The sequence below is a fragment of the Homalodisca vitripennis genome, unplaced genomic scaffold (assembly GCF_021130785.1).
Source record: "Homalodisca vitripennis isolate AUS2020 unplaced genomic scaffold, UT_GWSS_2.1 ScUCBcl_26;HRSCAF=621, whole genome shotgun sequence".
NCBI lineage: Eukaryota > Metazoa > Arthropoda > Insecta > Hemiptera > Cicadellidae > Homalodisca > Homalodisca vitripennis.
The window spans coordinates 136,075-151,846 of record NW_025776160.1 but is presented as its reverse complement, the minus strand read 5'-3'; the positions used below and the strand labels follow the sequence as shown (position 1 = coordinate 151,846).

The following is a 15,772-nucleotide window of genomic DNA, read 5'->3' as shown; positions in this document are numbered from 1 at the left end:
GCCAAAGATGTAACTAGGAATTGACTTTGGGGAAGGAAAGGGGATGAATTTGTTTGTACGATTGGGGAGAGTAGATTGTGAAATGAACAATCTCTCTCTGGTTGAATGAAAGAAAATAATTTATTGTAAATATATTGACAATTTAAAAATAGTTCAAAGACTGTCAATTATCTTACAAAAATTTTAACCGGGGAGGGAGGTGGGATTAACTTTCTCACTATATTGGTGTACCTGTGAGTTATGATATACACTTTCTGAGTGCCGAACTTTGTAGGTTATAAGTGCATGTTTGTGTATAAAGGTTTTTGACATTTGAGAAACATGGTTGTCAAACTCCGAATTAAGTATTATACATTGTGTAACATACAACGATAGCAAATGTCTAAAATCTTATTGTAATTTAGAGATCTCGTAAATGATATGTATTACACTTTTGAAACAAGCTCATATTAAAGTAAAATTTAATAATATTTAACAATTTTCAATATATTAATGAAGGTATATTCATCCCTCCGTGACTTATAAAGATTTTATTTTCCAGGAAACATGTATTTTCATTGATCTGGGAGCAGGATCCCTTACTATATCTGCAATCAGAACGGATAATGGCCACATGAAGATATTGTCGACCGTAGGAGAAAGCCACTGGGGGGGAAGTGATATCACTAAATCTCTTACGTCTTATTGTTGCGAAATGTATAAAACATGGACGAACAGAAATCTGAGCGAACAAGACGTAAGGTTTATAGCCACACAGTGTGAAGGAGCTAAGCTTATTTTAAATAAAAGAGATAGAAGAAGTGTTGACATCACGCTACCTCCTCCATACAGGAAATGCAGAGTCACGTGGAATATTATTATAGGGAAGAATAGTGTCCAGTTAAAAAATATATCTAACCTTTTGATTAGATGCATGGAGGAAGCGAATATCGACCGAAATGAGGGACCTGAACTTAGAATTGTACTGTTTGGAAGATCTTCCCGGCTACGAAGCATTAGAGATGCTGTCCTTGAGTTTATCCCCCGAAATCATTTCATAGAACATTTTTCCAATGACAGACACTTTGTCGCCATCGGGGCCGCTCTAACTGCTAGCTTTCTGCTTGATAAGCACTGCAGACTGAGGTTTGCTAATGTTGTAATAGACGAGTTAATTCCAACCCTTGCGGTGCGGAGTCGTGGCGGAGAAATGTCTGTGGTGATTTTCTCCCGGTCCGTACCCATTTTATCGAATGCTGCATTGACCGCGGCTCGACTTTTCGACGTTCCAGGACACGAAGATACACGTGACGTGTTCGTAAGATTGTACGAGCTTGAGAGGTCAAATGCGAACAGGTACGTTTATATCGGAATGACCCAACTTTCCCTACCTGAATCTCATGATGACAGCTGCATTATAGTTTCGTTCAGAATTCACAAAAATACATTTCATGTCATGGCGACTGAAATGGAGACGAACGAGATTAATGAAATTGATATTTTAGAGAGTGAGGGATTCAGCGAAGAGACGCAAGCTCCGAATGTACAAGGTACGTATCACATTACATTAGATCTTTTTCACGTTTGAAAAGTTATAGTTAGCTAAAATATAAATTTGGTTAGGTGTTAACTGAAATGGTTGATAATTAGAGGTAAACAGCTTGTAAAAAAACACTGGTAAATTTTAGTTCAAGCAGGATGGGGTAAATACCCCTCCGTCGCTGTGATGCCGCCCTCTCCCAGTCCCACTATCCTCACCACTGCTCGGCACTCGCCCGCTTGCTCTATCCCCTGACCTGGCCACTGCCACTTAGTGCTAACCTCGCACCATAACGCAAGCTCTCTGAATACTCTATGGCTACATTACGCTTGCATAGGCCTGCACACAAAAATACAATATACTTATAGAATAGATAAGTAGTTCCAGTGTAAACAAAATGGCGCGAGCGAGACACGATCCACACAGCTGATACAACAGACGAGGAGACGCTTGTCCCACTCCCCACCATTGGCGGAGGGGCCCCTCCTGCGCATGGCTGCTCAGATATTTGTTTCCACGCAGGTTTCTTTGCGAGCGGTTCATCTAGTAAAATTAGTTAGAAAAACAACAGAACCTAGTGCATTTGTGAAACTATCTTAATCTTCATCTAGTTAAAGTAATATTGAATTTTAGAAAACATAAAGTTCTTATTTTCAGTCGTAGTAGTAAAATCCATAGAGTTCTTCCTTGGCTAAAGAGGAACCCATGCACACAACTTTAACTCTCAGAACGTTACTAGAAAGAGTTATCGCACAGGCGGAAGGAAACTATATATGTTAGCAAGGCTCTCTCGGGACTTTGATAATGATGGAGTTTTAGCGGTAGGTGAACACTTTTTCCACACTTGATAGTGAGGAGAAGTGACATCCTAATGTGTTCTATGAATTAATAATCTTAAAGTCTTTGGTAAATAACAAAAAGGATTGTTGGATTCCTAGTTGCGTGAGATCACCATTGCCATTTTACAAAAATCCTTAGTTCAATATTTTTGAGTTGAGGAATCATTTTGAGGGGTGCTGCATTTTAAATTCTCAGGTGTCTGCCACTCGCTTCCGATTATAGAAGACAACTAAAATTATTCTACCCTTTACAAGGACCATTTCGCTTTCCTTGAAATTATCTTCTATCGTAGACAAATGTCTTCTATCTACAGCATATACACATAAGAACACTCAATGACAACGGTACATGATCTTTTCTTGCAGCGCTGGAGGACGATTCTGGCACAATGTCTTCCCGGAACCAGTGATCGAATACTGAACTTTTGTTTGCGTAACATTCTCAATGTTACGGCACTGTGGCTGTTACAGACGTTACTTCGATCGGTCTCGTTTCAAGGTTATTGTCTATAGACTAGTCTGGCCGTCCGTTCCGCATTTCCGTAGCCGGTCATATATAAAGTACCGGCTCTCAGAATAGATCCCCCTGTCGATTGTTATTTTAAACTCTCCGGATCGCTTGTTATTTATGACGACCTTTACGGAAAGGTATTAAATTCGGGCCGGGAATTTTTATGTATATTTAGTGATTCGAGGAGAGGCCCCGCCACAAATCAAACCACACACCTGCGCCTCTTGTCTCCGGCTTATCAATTATTTTACTGCCTTTGTGTCTTCGGTTTGAATTGTGAGGGGGTGGGGCGGGTGGGACAGGCGACTCTATCACCCCTGTAATGGTTTATAAATTTATCAGCTTATCTCTCCGCTGATAAAAATAAATAAAACAATTTATAGTAATTTTGTTAATGTATTCTGTGTATTGCGGTATTGAATAATCACCGAGGATTTTGTTGTTATAGTAACATCAGCTTAAGGGAGAGGAATATTTCGAAATTCTATTAATAATACAACTTTCAATCCGTTTTTCTTCAACCCCGTTTTCATTCTTGATAATAATAAATTCCATAATAAAGTGTAACTTGGAGTACGCAACTAAAGACTACTTTTTGAGACATTATGAATTTCTAAGACGTAAACTAATTTTTTTATTCGTTACTGAGGTGAGCATTTTGAATCTAATGTTTACCTTCTCCCGACCTTTTAATCGTGATTTTGATTAATGTCGTTTTTGACATGGAGGATTCCAACATGAATAAAAAAATTACAACGCACAATTTACAAAAGACATGTTTTTATGAGCTTTCTCGTAAATAGCACACATGCGATTGAGGTTTCCTATTTGGAAATTAGCCTAACCCTCATAAATAAATGTAAAGCTCTAGAATGACTTGGTCACTAAGACTATATGTAGGTAAAAGTTCAGAAACCATCCAGGTTAGTTACGCTTACCAAGTTAATATCAGCTGATTCGTTATAATATCCCGATTCCCAACGTGATTTCAGCTGATTCGTTAAAATATCCACTTAACCACTTAATGTCATCTGATTAGTTACAATGCCCACTAACCAAGTTAATATCAGCTGATTCGTTATAATATTCCAATTCCTAACGTAATGTTATCTGATTGTTCATAATATCCACTGACCAACTTATCATCAGCCGATTCGTTAGAATATAAACTTTCCAACTTAATGTCATCTGATTGGTTTAGTATACACTAAGCAACACAATATAATCCTATTTCCTCCTGGTGATCTACACCATGGTAAATATACCGGATATTTAAACATTTTAAAGTCTTCAGACATGAAAGTACCAAAGAAAATTGACATGTATTTAACTAAATAGTCGAAATGGCGTAACTAGGGTGAAGAAGAATAGAATCTTCACAGCGACGGAGGGGTATTTACCCCATCCTGCTTGAACTAAAATTTACCAGTGTTTTTTTACAAGCTGTTTACCTCTAATTATCAACCATTTCAGTTAACACCTAACCAAATTTATATTTTAGCTAACTATAACTTTTCAAACGTGAAAAAGATCTAATGTAATGTGATACGTACCTTGTACATTCGGAGCTTGCGTCTCTTCGCTGAATCCCTCACTCTCTAAAATATCAATTTCATTAATCTCGTTCGTCTCCATTTCAGTCGCCATGACATGAAATGTATTTTTGTGAATTCTGAACGAAACTATAATGCAGCTGTCATCATGAGATTCAGGTAGGGAAAGTTGGGTCATTCCGATATAAACGTACCTGTTCGCATTTGACCTCTCAAGCTCGTACAATCTTACGAACACGTCACGTGTATCTTCGTGTCCTGGAACGTCGAAAAGTCGAGCCGCGGTCAATGCAGCATTCGATAAAATGGGTACGGACCGGGAGAAAATCACCACAGACATTTCTCCGCCACGACTCCGCACCGCAAGGGTTGGAATTAACTCGTCTATTACAACATTAGCAAACCTCAGTCTGCAGTGCTTATCAAGCAGAAAGCTAGCAGTTAGAGCGGCCCCGATGGCGACAAAGTGTCTGTCATTGGAAAAATGTTCTATGAAATGATTTCGGGGGATAAACTCAAGGACAGCATCTCTAATGCTTCGTAGCCGGGAAGATCTTCCAAACAGTACAATTCTAAGTTCAGGTCCCTCATTTCGGTCGATATTCGCTTCCTCCATGCATCTAATCAAAAGGTTAGATATATTTTTTAACTGGACACTATTCTTCCCTATAATAATATTCCACGTGACTCTGCATTTCCTGTATGGAGGAGGTAGCGTGATGTCAACACTTCTTCTATCTCTTTTATTTAAAATAAGCTTAGCTCCTTCACACTGTGTGGCTATAAACCTTACGTCTTGTTCGCTCAGATTTCTGTTCGTCCATGTTTTATACATTTCGCAACAATAAGACGTAAGAGATTTAGTGATATCACTTCCCCCCCAGTGGCTTTCTCCTACGGTCGACAATATCTTCATGTGGCCATTATCCGTTCTGATTGCAGATATAGTAAGGGATCCTGCTCCCAGATCAATGAAAATACATGTTTCCTGGAAAATAAAATCTTTATAAGTCACGGAGGGATGAATATACCTTCATTAATATATTGAAAATTGTTAAATATTATTAAATTTTACTTTAATATGAGCTTGTTTCAAAAGTGTAATACATATCATTTACGAGATCTCTAAATTACAATAAGATTTTAGACATTTGCTATCGTTGTATGTTACACAATGTATAATACTTAATTCGGAGTTTGACAACCATGTTTCTCAAATGTCAAAAACCTTTATACACAAACATGCACTTATAACCTACAAAGTTCGGCACTCAGAAAGTGTATATCATAACTCACAGGTACACCAATATAGTGAGAAAGTTAATCCCACCTCCCTCCCCGGTTAAAATTTTTGTAAGATAATTGACAGTCTTTGAACTATTTTTAAATTGTCAATATATTTACAATAAATTATTTTCTTTCATTCAACCAGAGAGAGATTGTTCATTTCACAATCTACTCTCCCCAATCGTACAAACAAATTCATCCCCTTTCCTTCCCCAAAGTCAATTCCTAGTTACATCTTTGGCTTTTATGTGCAACACCTACAATGAGTGCGGTTGTCATAGGTATTATGTACGCTTACGCAATAACGACCTTGATATCTATATAGATAATAACCGTTCATGCTTCTGAGTTTCAAACTCGGTTTGGGCAAGGCATTAAACTAACAACCACCTTAGCCTCATTGAAAATAGTGTAGTGAGGGAACAATCAAAGGTTTAGGAATCGATTATTGAAATTTTCGATCGTTCGATTATTCGCTCAAAATATTCAAAACATCATTGGAATAATAATTGTTACTTTTAAACGTGCTTGTAGTGAAATTTATTAATATTAAAGCCATACTGAACTAAATGATCCCCCATATTTATTTATTTATTTATTTATTTTGTACAATAGCTACAGGAACATTATCCCAAAACAGCTATATTGAAAATACAAGTTAATAATTATTATTTACAATATAATATACTATAAGTACGTATATGAAGAAACTAAATTACAAAATCATTATTAGGCTGAGTAAAAATTAACTGTTTCTGTTACAGCACGAGAAAAAATAAAAATATAATACAATACATAATAACAATTTAAAACTTTAACAAAACTAGGTTACTACCTTAAGTTTAAAAAATAATATTTAGCTTATTTACAAATGAATTAAAATTATTATTAAACATATCCAATTCATTTTTATACATGTTTAACAACCTAATACCTTTAAAAAATGAAAAATTATAAAACTGCACTGTATTACAACGTGGTGTAAAAAAACCCAAAGAGGGTCTCAGATTATTTCTTGGGACATGCAGAAAAACCTTACCAACTAAAAAAGAACTATCAACTAAGTTATGTAAAATTTTATAAATGTATAAAATAATAGATCGGTTTTGTCTTGTTAACAAAGTTTCAAAAGAAAAAATACTTCTTAAGACAGTTGTTGACAGGTTTCGCTCACAAGAAACATGAAATCTTTTAAAAATATAAATACCTTAGAAACTTGTTTTGAATTAGCTCCAGAGAAGCAATGCTATGTAATGAATAAGGGGTCCAAATTATTGCACAATACTCCAGCCTACTTCTTACGAATGCATTGTATAGTTTAATGACAGGATCAATTGAATGAAAATACATCGTGTTTCTAATTACAAAACCCAACATCCTATGGCATCCATTAATGATAAAATTAAGGTGATTTTCAAACGTAAGAGCCGAGTCAAAAATTACGCCAAGATCTTTAACATGAGTCACTAGTAGTAGCTTAGTGCCATTTATAGAGTATTCTGGTAGAGTTAAATATTTTTTCCTAGTATAAGTCATCGCAAAACACTTCTTTACATTTAAAAATAGGTTGTTCTCTAAGCACCAAAGGCTAAGTAAATTTAGCGTTGATTGCAGTTCAGCAACGTCGTGATTGTCTCGAATCTTTCTATATATTTTCAAGCCATCGGCAAACAAAAGGCATTTAGACCGTGTTAAATAATTAGGAAGATCATTAATATATATCAAGAATAGTAATGGGCCTAAGTTAGATCCCTGGGGAACACCTGAAGTGCTAATGTACTTTTTAGACATAGTGTTAGACACCATAACAAACTGACTGCGAAGCTTTAAATAAGTCTCAACAAAACTAATAAAAGGCGGGGATAAATTAAAACAAGACAATTTACTTAACAAAATATCGTGATCTACTTTATCAAACGCCTTAGAAAAATCTGTATACACTACATCAACCCTGCCACCAGTATCCAATTCAGATGCTACGTCAAAAGAAAATTCCATTAGATTAGAGACTGTTGATTTACAAGGAAGAAAGCCATGCTGCTGGGGAGATATATCAGATTTTACGTTATAAAAAATATAGTTATAGAGAAGTGATTCAAATATCTTAGCGAATGTATTTAACAATGAAATCGGACGGTAGTTTTAAATGTTTTCAATGTTTCCTGATTTAAAAATGGGAACCACCTTAGCTTCCTTCTATTTCTCCGGGAAAATACAGGTTTTTAAAGATAGATTGAACAAATAGCACAAAGGATCACACAGCACCTCAGCACAACCCTTTACTATATATGTAGGAATACAGTCAGGTCCAGAAGATTTCTTTGATTTCAATTTTTTGATCGCTGCTAACACATCTAGAACTGTAAACAAAACCCCTTGGCTGTTTTCCCTATATAAGTTTTCAGTACTAATATTGTTAGGTTTACTTCCGGAGTTAACCGAGAAAACTGAAGAAAAAAAGTCTGCAAACGAATTGGAAATGTGATCAACTGGAACCACTTTGTCTTTAAATTTCATTTCGAAAGAGCCCAAATCTAAATTAGAAGAAGAGCGTCTGGACTTTATAAAACTCCAGAAAAACTTAGAGTCTACATTAATGCAATACTCAATGTTTCGAATATATTCTCGATAAGCCAATTGTATTTTCAATTTAACACCTCTCCTGAGATCCTTAAACAAACTTTCATGGAATTTAGAGAATTTCCGTTTCTTTATTTATTCTTATTTATTAAGCACATTTATTCTTTATCTTTATAGAATTAATAATATCCTTTGTAAACCAACACGGATATTTACTTTTAAAGATTAATTTTTTAGGTACACATTGATCAAAAACGGTAAAAATTGTTTTATAGAACACATCCACAGCCCTATCTACGTTATTTATACTATACACTTCATCCCAATTACATTATCTAAATTTATTAAACATACTGTAAAAATCAGCTTTCTTAAAAAAATAATAAGTGTTGAGTATCAGTTTATTTTTAGTTAAATTATTAATAAGGAAGGATTTGAAAGGAAAACCTACACACAACGGCGGATGGTGCCCGTCTAGAGGCAATAAAGGACCGTTACAGTAATCAACAGACAGTGATTTGATATTACTAATTATTAGGTCAAGAGTAATACTGTTACAGTTAAGAACATCATTGTGGGATTTAAGATCGTGCATTGCCATAAAGTGATATAGATTTTTAACTACAGTGCTTCCAAACAACATATTACAGTTTAATCCATTAATTTCGGGTAGATTAAAATCACCTAATATTAACAAATTATCAAACATAGACTTACTTTTAAAATCCTCAAAAGAATTAAAGTAGTCATCATACAAACTACGATTACTGTTAGGTGGAAAATAAACAATGTTTATACAAATAGATATTATTTTAATGAGGCATGCGCACTTGCAGCCAAATAGATTCAAGGTCGCGGGGAATCAGCTGATCGCCAACCGTCACAGACAGCTCACATGCTTGTAGCCGCCCGTGAACTGCCAACAATACGCCTCCCCCCCGCTCCTTACCTGTTATCAGTGGGTTTCTGTCTCGTCTGAATACAATATAGCGATTATCAAATAGTTCCCTATCACAAATGCTTTCTGTCAGCCACGTTTCTGTTAAGGCAATAATATCATACTGCTCGCTTAACACAGACTCAAATAGTGTATGCATTTTGGTGCGCAAACCTCTTACATTCTGATAATAAATTATTATTTCATCATTAGGATTCATTCTTATTTACGGTTAAAATCCAAATAAACATGAAAAATGAAATTTGTACCTTGCCACAACACATCTATTTTTCATTTGTAACTTAAAGAGACAATAAAAAATACGCTCACATCAGGCAGCACTAATCCTTTAGTAAAATAAAATATTACTAATAACGTCATATTGTTTTTAGAGTATAATAAACTACTTGATACTTCACATGTGATGTTCCAAATTCGGAAAAAAATTACGAAAGTACAATTCCTTAAATTATCAATTATTAAACAAATTAAATAAACAAACCACATTATTAAAAATCTAGAGTAAAAAAGCATGATATTAATCTTCCCATTCCCACCAAACATTTTACCTACTTTTAGTAGCTGACTCTCTCTGTACAAGTGCATTTAGATCATCCTCATCTTTCAGAACTATTACCCTACTACTCTTATCATCAGACTTCCTTACTTTAATTTTGCCTACCCTGTCAACCCACACAAACTTATAATTGAAATCAACTCTCAGCCTACGGGCCTTAGCCAGAAGCACTCGCCTGACAGGTGTTAAACTCGGGTTGATGTAGATCTGCTGGTCGGTATTGTAGCCTTGTAGATGGCGGGTTGAGAAGTCCCTCTTCACCTTCCTCCTGGCCAGAAGTTGATCCGGATCATCACGTCTCAAAAACTTCACAATTATGCCCGAAGTTGGTCGATTCTTGCCACCAGACACGCGATGACAGGCGTCAATTCCGTCTTCAGTTAATTTCACACCAAGGGCTGTTCCAATTTCAATCACCGTCTTCTTCAAAGATAAATTATTTTCGTCAGCCGACTCAGGTACACCAAAAATTTCCACGGTATTTCTTCTGGAATACTGTTCCAAATCACCCTGACGCAAAGACATGTCCTTCAGTTGAGCCTTCAATAGCTTATTTTCTTCAATATGACATGGACTTGACTTTCCGGTGATATTAAAATTATCGAAGATCTTTGAAGAAATGTTCCTATTAATCGCTGTGAATAGTAAAGTTCCAGTTCGGAATAGATTTGTTAAAAGAATTGTTTTCTATTATTAAAAAATTGAATTTTAAAAATATTTTTTTATAGTGTTATGTTCGTGATGTTTAATACTACATTAAACACTTCTAAAGTAATAAAACTAACTTATATTCCTGGCTGCACATAGCTTTGAATAATTTTTTACAATCTTGTAAATTCACATAATAGAAAAAATAATGATTTATTCCTCCATTTTTACAATTTTAGATAAAATGAGATTCTTAAGAGTAATTAACCATACTATCAGTAATGTGATTAGTTAAAACACATATATGTTTATATATCTGTGTTTTTTTTATTGTTTGAATTGCTTGACATCAATCACGACATAATTTTGTTAGATATTTTCTATTTTGGGGAAGAGGGGGGATATTAATTTAAAATGTTCAAACCCCTTGAGTTTATTATCACCACAAAATCAAAATAATCGATTATTCTTTTCAATTATTTTTTTCCGAATGTTTTAGATAGTTCAAAATGTATAAATGATTAGATGATAGATTATCAATTCTAATCTATTATCCCATCACTAATGTAGTATAGTGAATTGTCAATTCCGGAATTGAGCTTCAGTCCACTCTACGTCAGACAGCTCAGAATCTCCTTTGTCTGCTTCTCAAGCAACGGATCTGTGCTAGCTGTGTCTCTGGATGGGGGCAAAGAAATATCTAATAATAAACCAGAACCTTCTATGATGATTTTTACTTACCGAAACATCAGTTATAATTGACTTCCTTGAAAATCTATTGATGGCCCCTGCAGTCGTGTGGCTCACCAGGCACTCGACGTCCATATTGGCATCGTTGGCCGCACTGAGTATTTCTCGTTTATGAGCATAGGTGTAGGTACCTGGGATAGCGATTACAAATTGAGGCCTCAGCCTTGTTGCTTTTGAGGCAGCCTTTTTATATTCAGGCAATATCGTTGTATTATATTCAAAGCTAGTTGTAGTTGTATGTTTAGCGAGCTGGTATGTATGATATTATGGAAAGTAACAGATTGGAGAGTGCCGAAGGCCGTGAGGTTTAAAATGCCGGACTTTGGATCTGAGTTAGAGATAGAGTAGGTCCTGACTGTCACATTATATCAGTACCATCATTGTACTGTATCAACTATCCTCCTTATTCTGTTTGATAAGATCCTCGCACAGGTCAGTGGCCCATGAGGACGGGCATGAGACTTAAAAGACGATAGACCTTTTATTAAAAAATTAATGGAATCATACCGGATGCATGAATATCAGCGTTTAAAAGAGCTCTTTACATGATGCGACATAGAAGCTTTTTTTTACACTAGATTACAGAGGATGGCTGCTGGGTAACCAGGCAAACACCATTGTAGTATAAGTGTCTCTGACTTCGAATCAATACAGAGAGTTCACTTCGAACGTCTTCATCGTCGGCCTTTTTGGATTTCATCAAACGGGCGTAGAATAAACCTATCTAAGTACAACCACTCATAACGTACTATAAATCTTGCTAAACTTGAAAATCACAACTCTGTTATTGAAAGACCTCAATAAAAGGGTTCTGAAGTACTTGTTACATTTCCTAAATCATTTGTACTAAGCACTTTACTGTATCACGATCGGGTTTCGAAATATGAATTACATATATTGTATTATACATTTATAATATATACAATAATACATTGCAGTTATCAAAAACTTCCTCCGGCTTGAATTGTTTACACGGTTTAAAAATAAACTCTTATATTGGCACTGTCGTTTATATTCTTGTGTTAAAGTTATAATATAAGCAAATTTTGAGCTTGAGGACTTAAATGTACTCCTGTTTTTAAATATTTTTACTTAGCACTTCATTGCGAAATTTGGAAAACGTACTTAAATCCTTATTAAGTTTAGAAAGTTATTTAAAATGTATCTGCAACCAAATAAATTAAATTATGTAACATAGAACAATTAATTTAAATTATCGTTCGAGTGCCTTAATCATTAGATATGTAAAATTGATAAAAATTTTTAATATGATTTTGAAGTAAGTATTAAAATTAATATTTTTGTTTTTTTCAAATTGCAAGCTGAGCGTTCTTTCCCAGTTATACGATCGTCTCTATGTACATTTATAATAAATTGAAACCAACAATTGCGAGCTTTTTTCAATCTTACGGACGATTTACAAGATTTGTGATTGTACAATGGAAAAGAATAGTGAAAGCAACAAAATATGGGAGATTATAAAATTTGGAAAAATAGGAATAAAAAATTAAAATATAAATATAAATAAAATTAATTTATCTCAATTGGAACCTCCTGATGAGATTTCACAAGATAATATTAAAAAGGTAGTAGTAATTAATAATCAAAATGTGTTTTTATAATATTGAATAGGTTCGAATAATATAGTCAAATACGTAAAAGACTTTTTATAAACATTGTTTAGTATAATTTAATTATTACTATTAATTGTACTTTGTAAGAACCACAAAGATACTATAGCATATTTCTATTTTCTTTAAAAGCAACTCTTCTAGGACAGTCCGAAAACCTAACGTAACTTTTAATAAAATTCTGATGAAGTGAAAGGTTGAATATATGTTAACTGATTTGTACACTTCGATGGTTAAGATGATGACATACACTTACTACGTTTGGTAGCTTGTTATCTTTAATGTATTTAAATAGTTACGAATTCAAAAGTTTATAAAGAGTATAGATTTAGATATGGTAAACATATAGACATAATATCTACCTAAATCTGAATAAACGTAAATTTCTGTTTCATTTATTTAAACAGTGTGTATTTTTCCATAGCCAAGGGAAAAAACTTTCCTCGCAACTTAAATGGGTGCAATACTAAAAGTTTTCATTGAACAAAAGGTTTATAAACCTCTCTGAAGTATATTAAAATACAATAATTGTACCATGTTTGGTAGGAGTTAGTTACTGGACTTCTCATGTTCACTCGTATACTTGTATTTATATTATTATATACTTCTCAGAACTCCATGCACCTGCTAAGTTGGGATATGTGAAAGCGTATAAGGCATATAAAGTACATTTTTTTTACATTATTCGTAAATTTTAAAAACATTTTTAAACATGTCATTTATTTTAAGATAAGCAACATAAAACAGGCAGGTAAATATTGAGTGTCTTTCTCAAAACAATGTAGAACATATTATTGTAATGATACATATCTTTCGCTTCTTTGAAACACAATGTCTTAATAAATAAAAATAAATCAGTATGATATAAATCTATTTTGGTAGCTACATCATTATAATGGTTTAAATCATCAGTTTTACGGAATCTACCTGGTATGAGCAAATAATAAAACAATAAACTACCAATTAGTCCTCCTCCGTAGACTAGTGGATACAGGCTCGGCTCTCTAACTGAGATATTACGGGTTTAAATCCCGGGGAGGTTCAATCATGATAGGAGTAAAAGGCACAGTGACCAAAAACAAGCCAGTATAGCCAAGAGCTAAGTCTTAAAAGAGAATAAATAATACCAATAAATTGTTATTACTAACAATTAGCCCGAATTTATCACCTCAATGCTCGGTTTTAGTCAGATTCATATTATTTAATATTTTCATGTTAAAATCGTTTGAAACATAAAATTAAAAAGTTACATTTAAATAAGAGTTTTAAATGTTTTATATATGTCACACTTGAATTAGAATCAGTTTTATTTTGTTAAATAATAGTTTTAAATGAAGATCTAGTAGATACATTGTATAAATACCACATTAGTTAATTATGGTGGGAAGAGTTTATTCAATGTGTATGTCTAGTTTAACTTCCTCTTAGTGAAGCATCTGAAATCTGACGCTGTCACAAACTTGACTCCTGGAATCTGGAGTCGTGTTCGTCTGAAGTGATTTAAAATAAGTTGGCGATGAAGAAGCTCAAAACGAACTCTTTATATAGTTTCTACACCAGCAGACCTAGATTACAAAATATAATGTAATCCAGGTGAAGAAACATTCTCAGTGTCTGATCAGGTGCACAGCTGAGCGCACTACGATAATTCTGACACAATCTCTAAGCGCGATGGAGCAACCGGTGAAGAGTTCGTCTATAGTTCATCCTCGAGACAGAAATATTAACCTTTGCTCTTGATTGCTAGGTAGAGTTAAGGTATTAAAATTTAAAGTTTATTCTATTTTACAATTAATTCATTTCACAATTTTAATTTTAATATAAAAAAATTAGTGAGGAGACAAACACGTATTACAGCATTTGCTGGATAATTTCAAAAATGCCTTTAAATAGTTAATTACAGTAGTTAACGGGTTTATTATAAACGTTTTGGATATCACGTAGTAACAATACAATAGCTATCATTATAATTTAAAATTAGTGAAAATTGATTTAGTTTATTCAATAAGACAAGTTCAAGTAACGTATTATACACTTCTGATATTCAAAGATATTGTAGGAACTGATTTCACATGTATCAGAGAAAATGTAATCAGCTCATGACGTTTGATGTGACAGAAACAGGTGATCTAATGGCGATGACACCTGCATCGCTTAACGATAAATAGCCTCCGTCGGAGCTTACATAAAGCAACTGACAAATACAGACAAAATTAATAATTTTTGTTCTAATTATGTTCATTTTATTTTTTATTTATTCCAAACGAAGCCCAATATCGTTGATCGTGGAACACTTACTATCAAAGACATCGACGCTCTGAGATGCTCAGTAATATTGTACCATGAGAAAACGTATTTGTCTTGTATCATGAGAAGATGTATTTATTTTGTAACTTGCGAATATGTAGTGGTGTTGTGCCATGAGGACACATTAGTATTGTAGCACGAGAAGACGTATTTGTCTTGTATCATGAGAAGATGTATTTATATTGTAACTTGCGAATATGTAGTGATGTTGTGCCATGAGGTCACATTAGTATTGTAGCACGAGAAGACGTATTTGTCTTGTATCATGAGAAGATGTATTTATATTGTAACTTGCGAACATGTAGTGATGTTGTGCCATGAGGTCACATTAGTATTGTAGCACGAGAAGACGTATTTGTCTTGTATCATGAGAAGATGTATTTATATTGTAACTTGCGAATATGTAGTGGTGTTGTGCCATGAGGACACATTAGTATTGTAGCACGAGAAAACGTATTTGTCTTGTATCATGAGAAGATGTATTTATATTGTAACTTGCGAATATGTAGTGGTGTTGTGCCATGAGGTCACATTAGTATTGTACCATGAGAAAACGTATTTGTCTTGTATCATGAGAAGATGTATTTATATTGTAACTTGCGAATATGTAGTGGTGTTGTGCCATGAGGACAC

General features: G+C 34.2%; 1 protein-coding gene across 1 annotated transcript; it reads right to left on the bottom strand.

The window, feature by feature from the left end:
- Window positions 1–3,040: 3,040 nt before the first annotated feature.
- Window positions 3,041–11,385, bottom strand: LOC124370169 (heat shock-related 70 kDa protein 2-like). Its single transcript, XM_046828463.1, has 3 exons — window positions 11,193–11,385; window positions 4,423–5,410; window positions 3,041–3,186 (listed from the first exon to the last, which is right to left on the bottom strand). The coding sequence occupies exons 1-3, from the start codon at window positions 11,274–11,276 to the stop codon at window positions 3,041–3,043; spliced, it is 1,218 nt and encodes a 405-aa protein (XP_046684419.1). The 5' UTR covers window positions 11,277–11,385.
- Window positions 11,386–15,772: the final 4,387 nt, after the last annotated feature.

What these genes read in the sequence shown, in the direction of transcription:
- LOC124370169 (XM_046828463.1), bottom strand. Translation starts at nt 11,276, where the DNA reads ATGGACGTCGAGTGCCTGGTGAGCCACACGACTGCAGGGGCCATCAAT. An exon ending in CAATTATAACTGATGTTTCG is followed by an intron (nt 5,411 to 11,192) that starts GTAAGTAAAAAT and finishes TTTATTTTCCAG; the next exon opens with GAAACATGTATTTTCATTGA. An exon ending in GCAAGCTCCGAATGTACAAG is followed by an intron (nt 3,187 to 4,422) that starts GTACGTATCACA and finishes AAACCATTACAG; the next exon opens with GGGTGATAGAGTCGCCTGTC.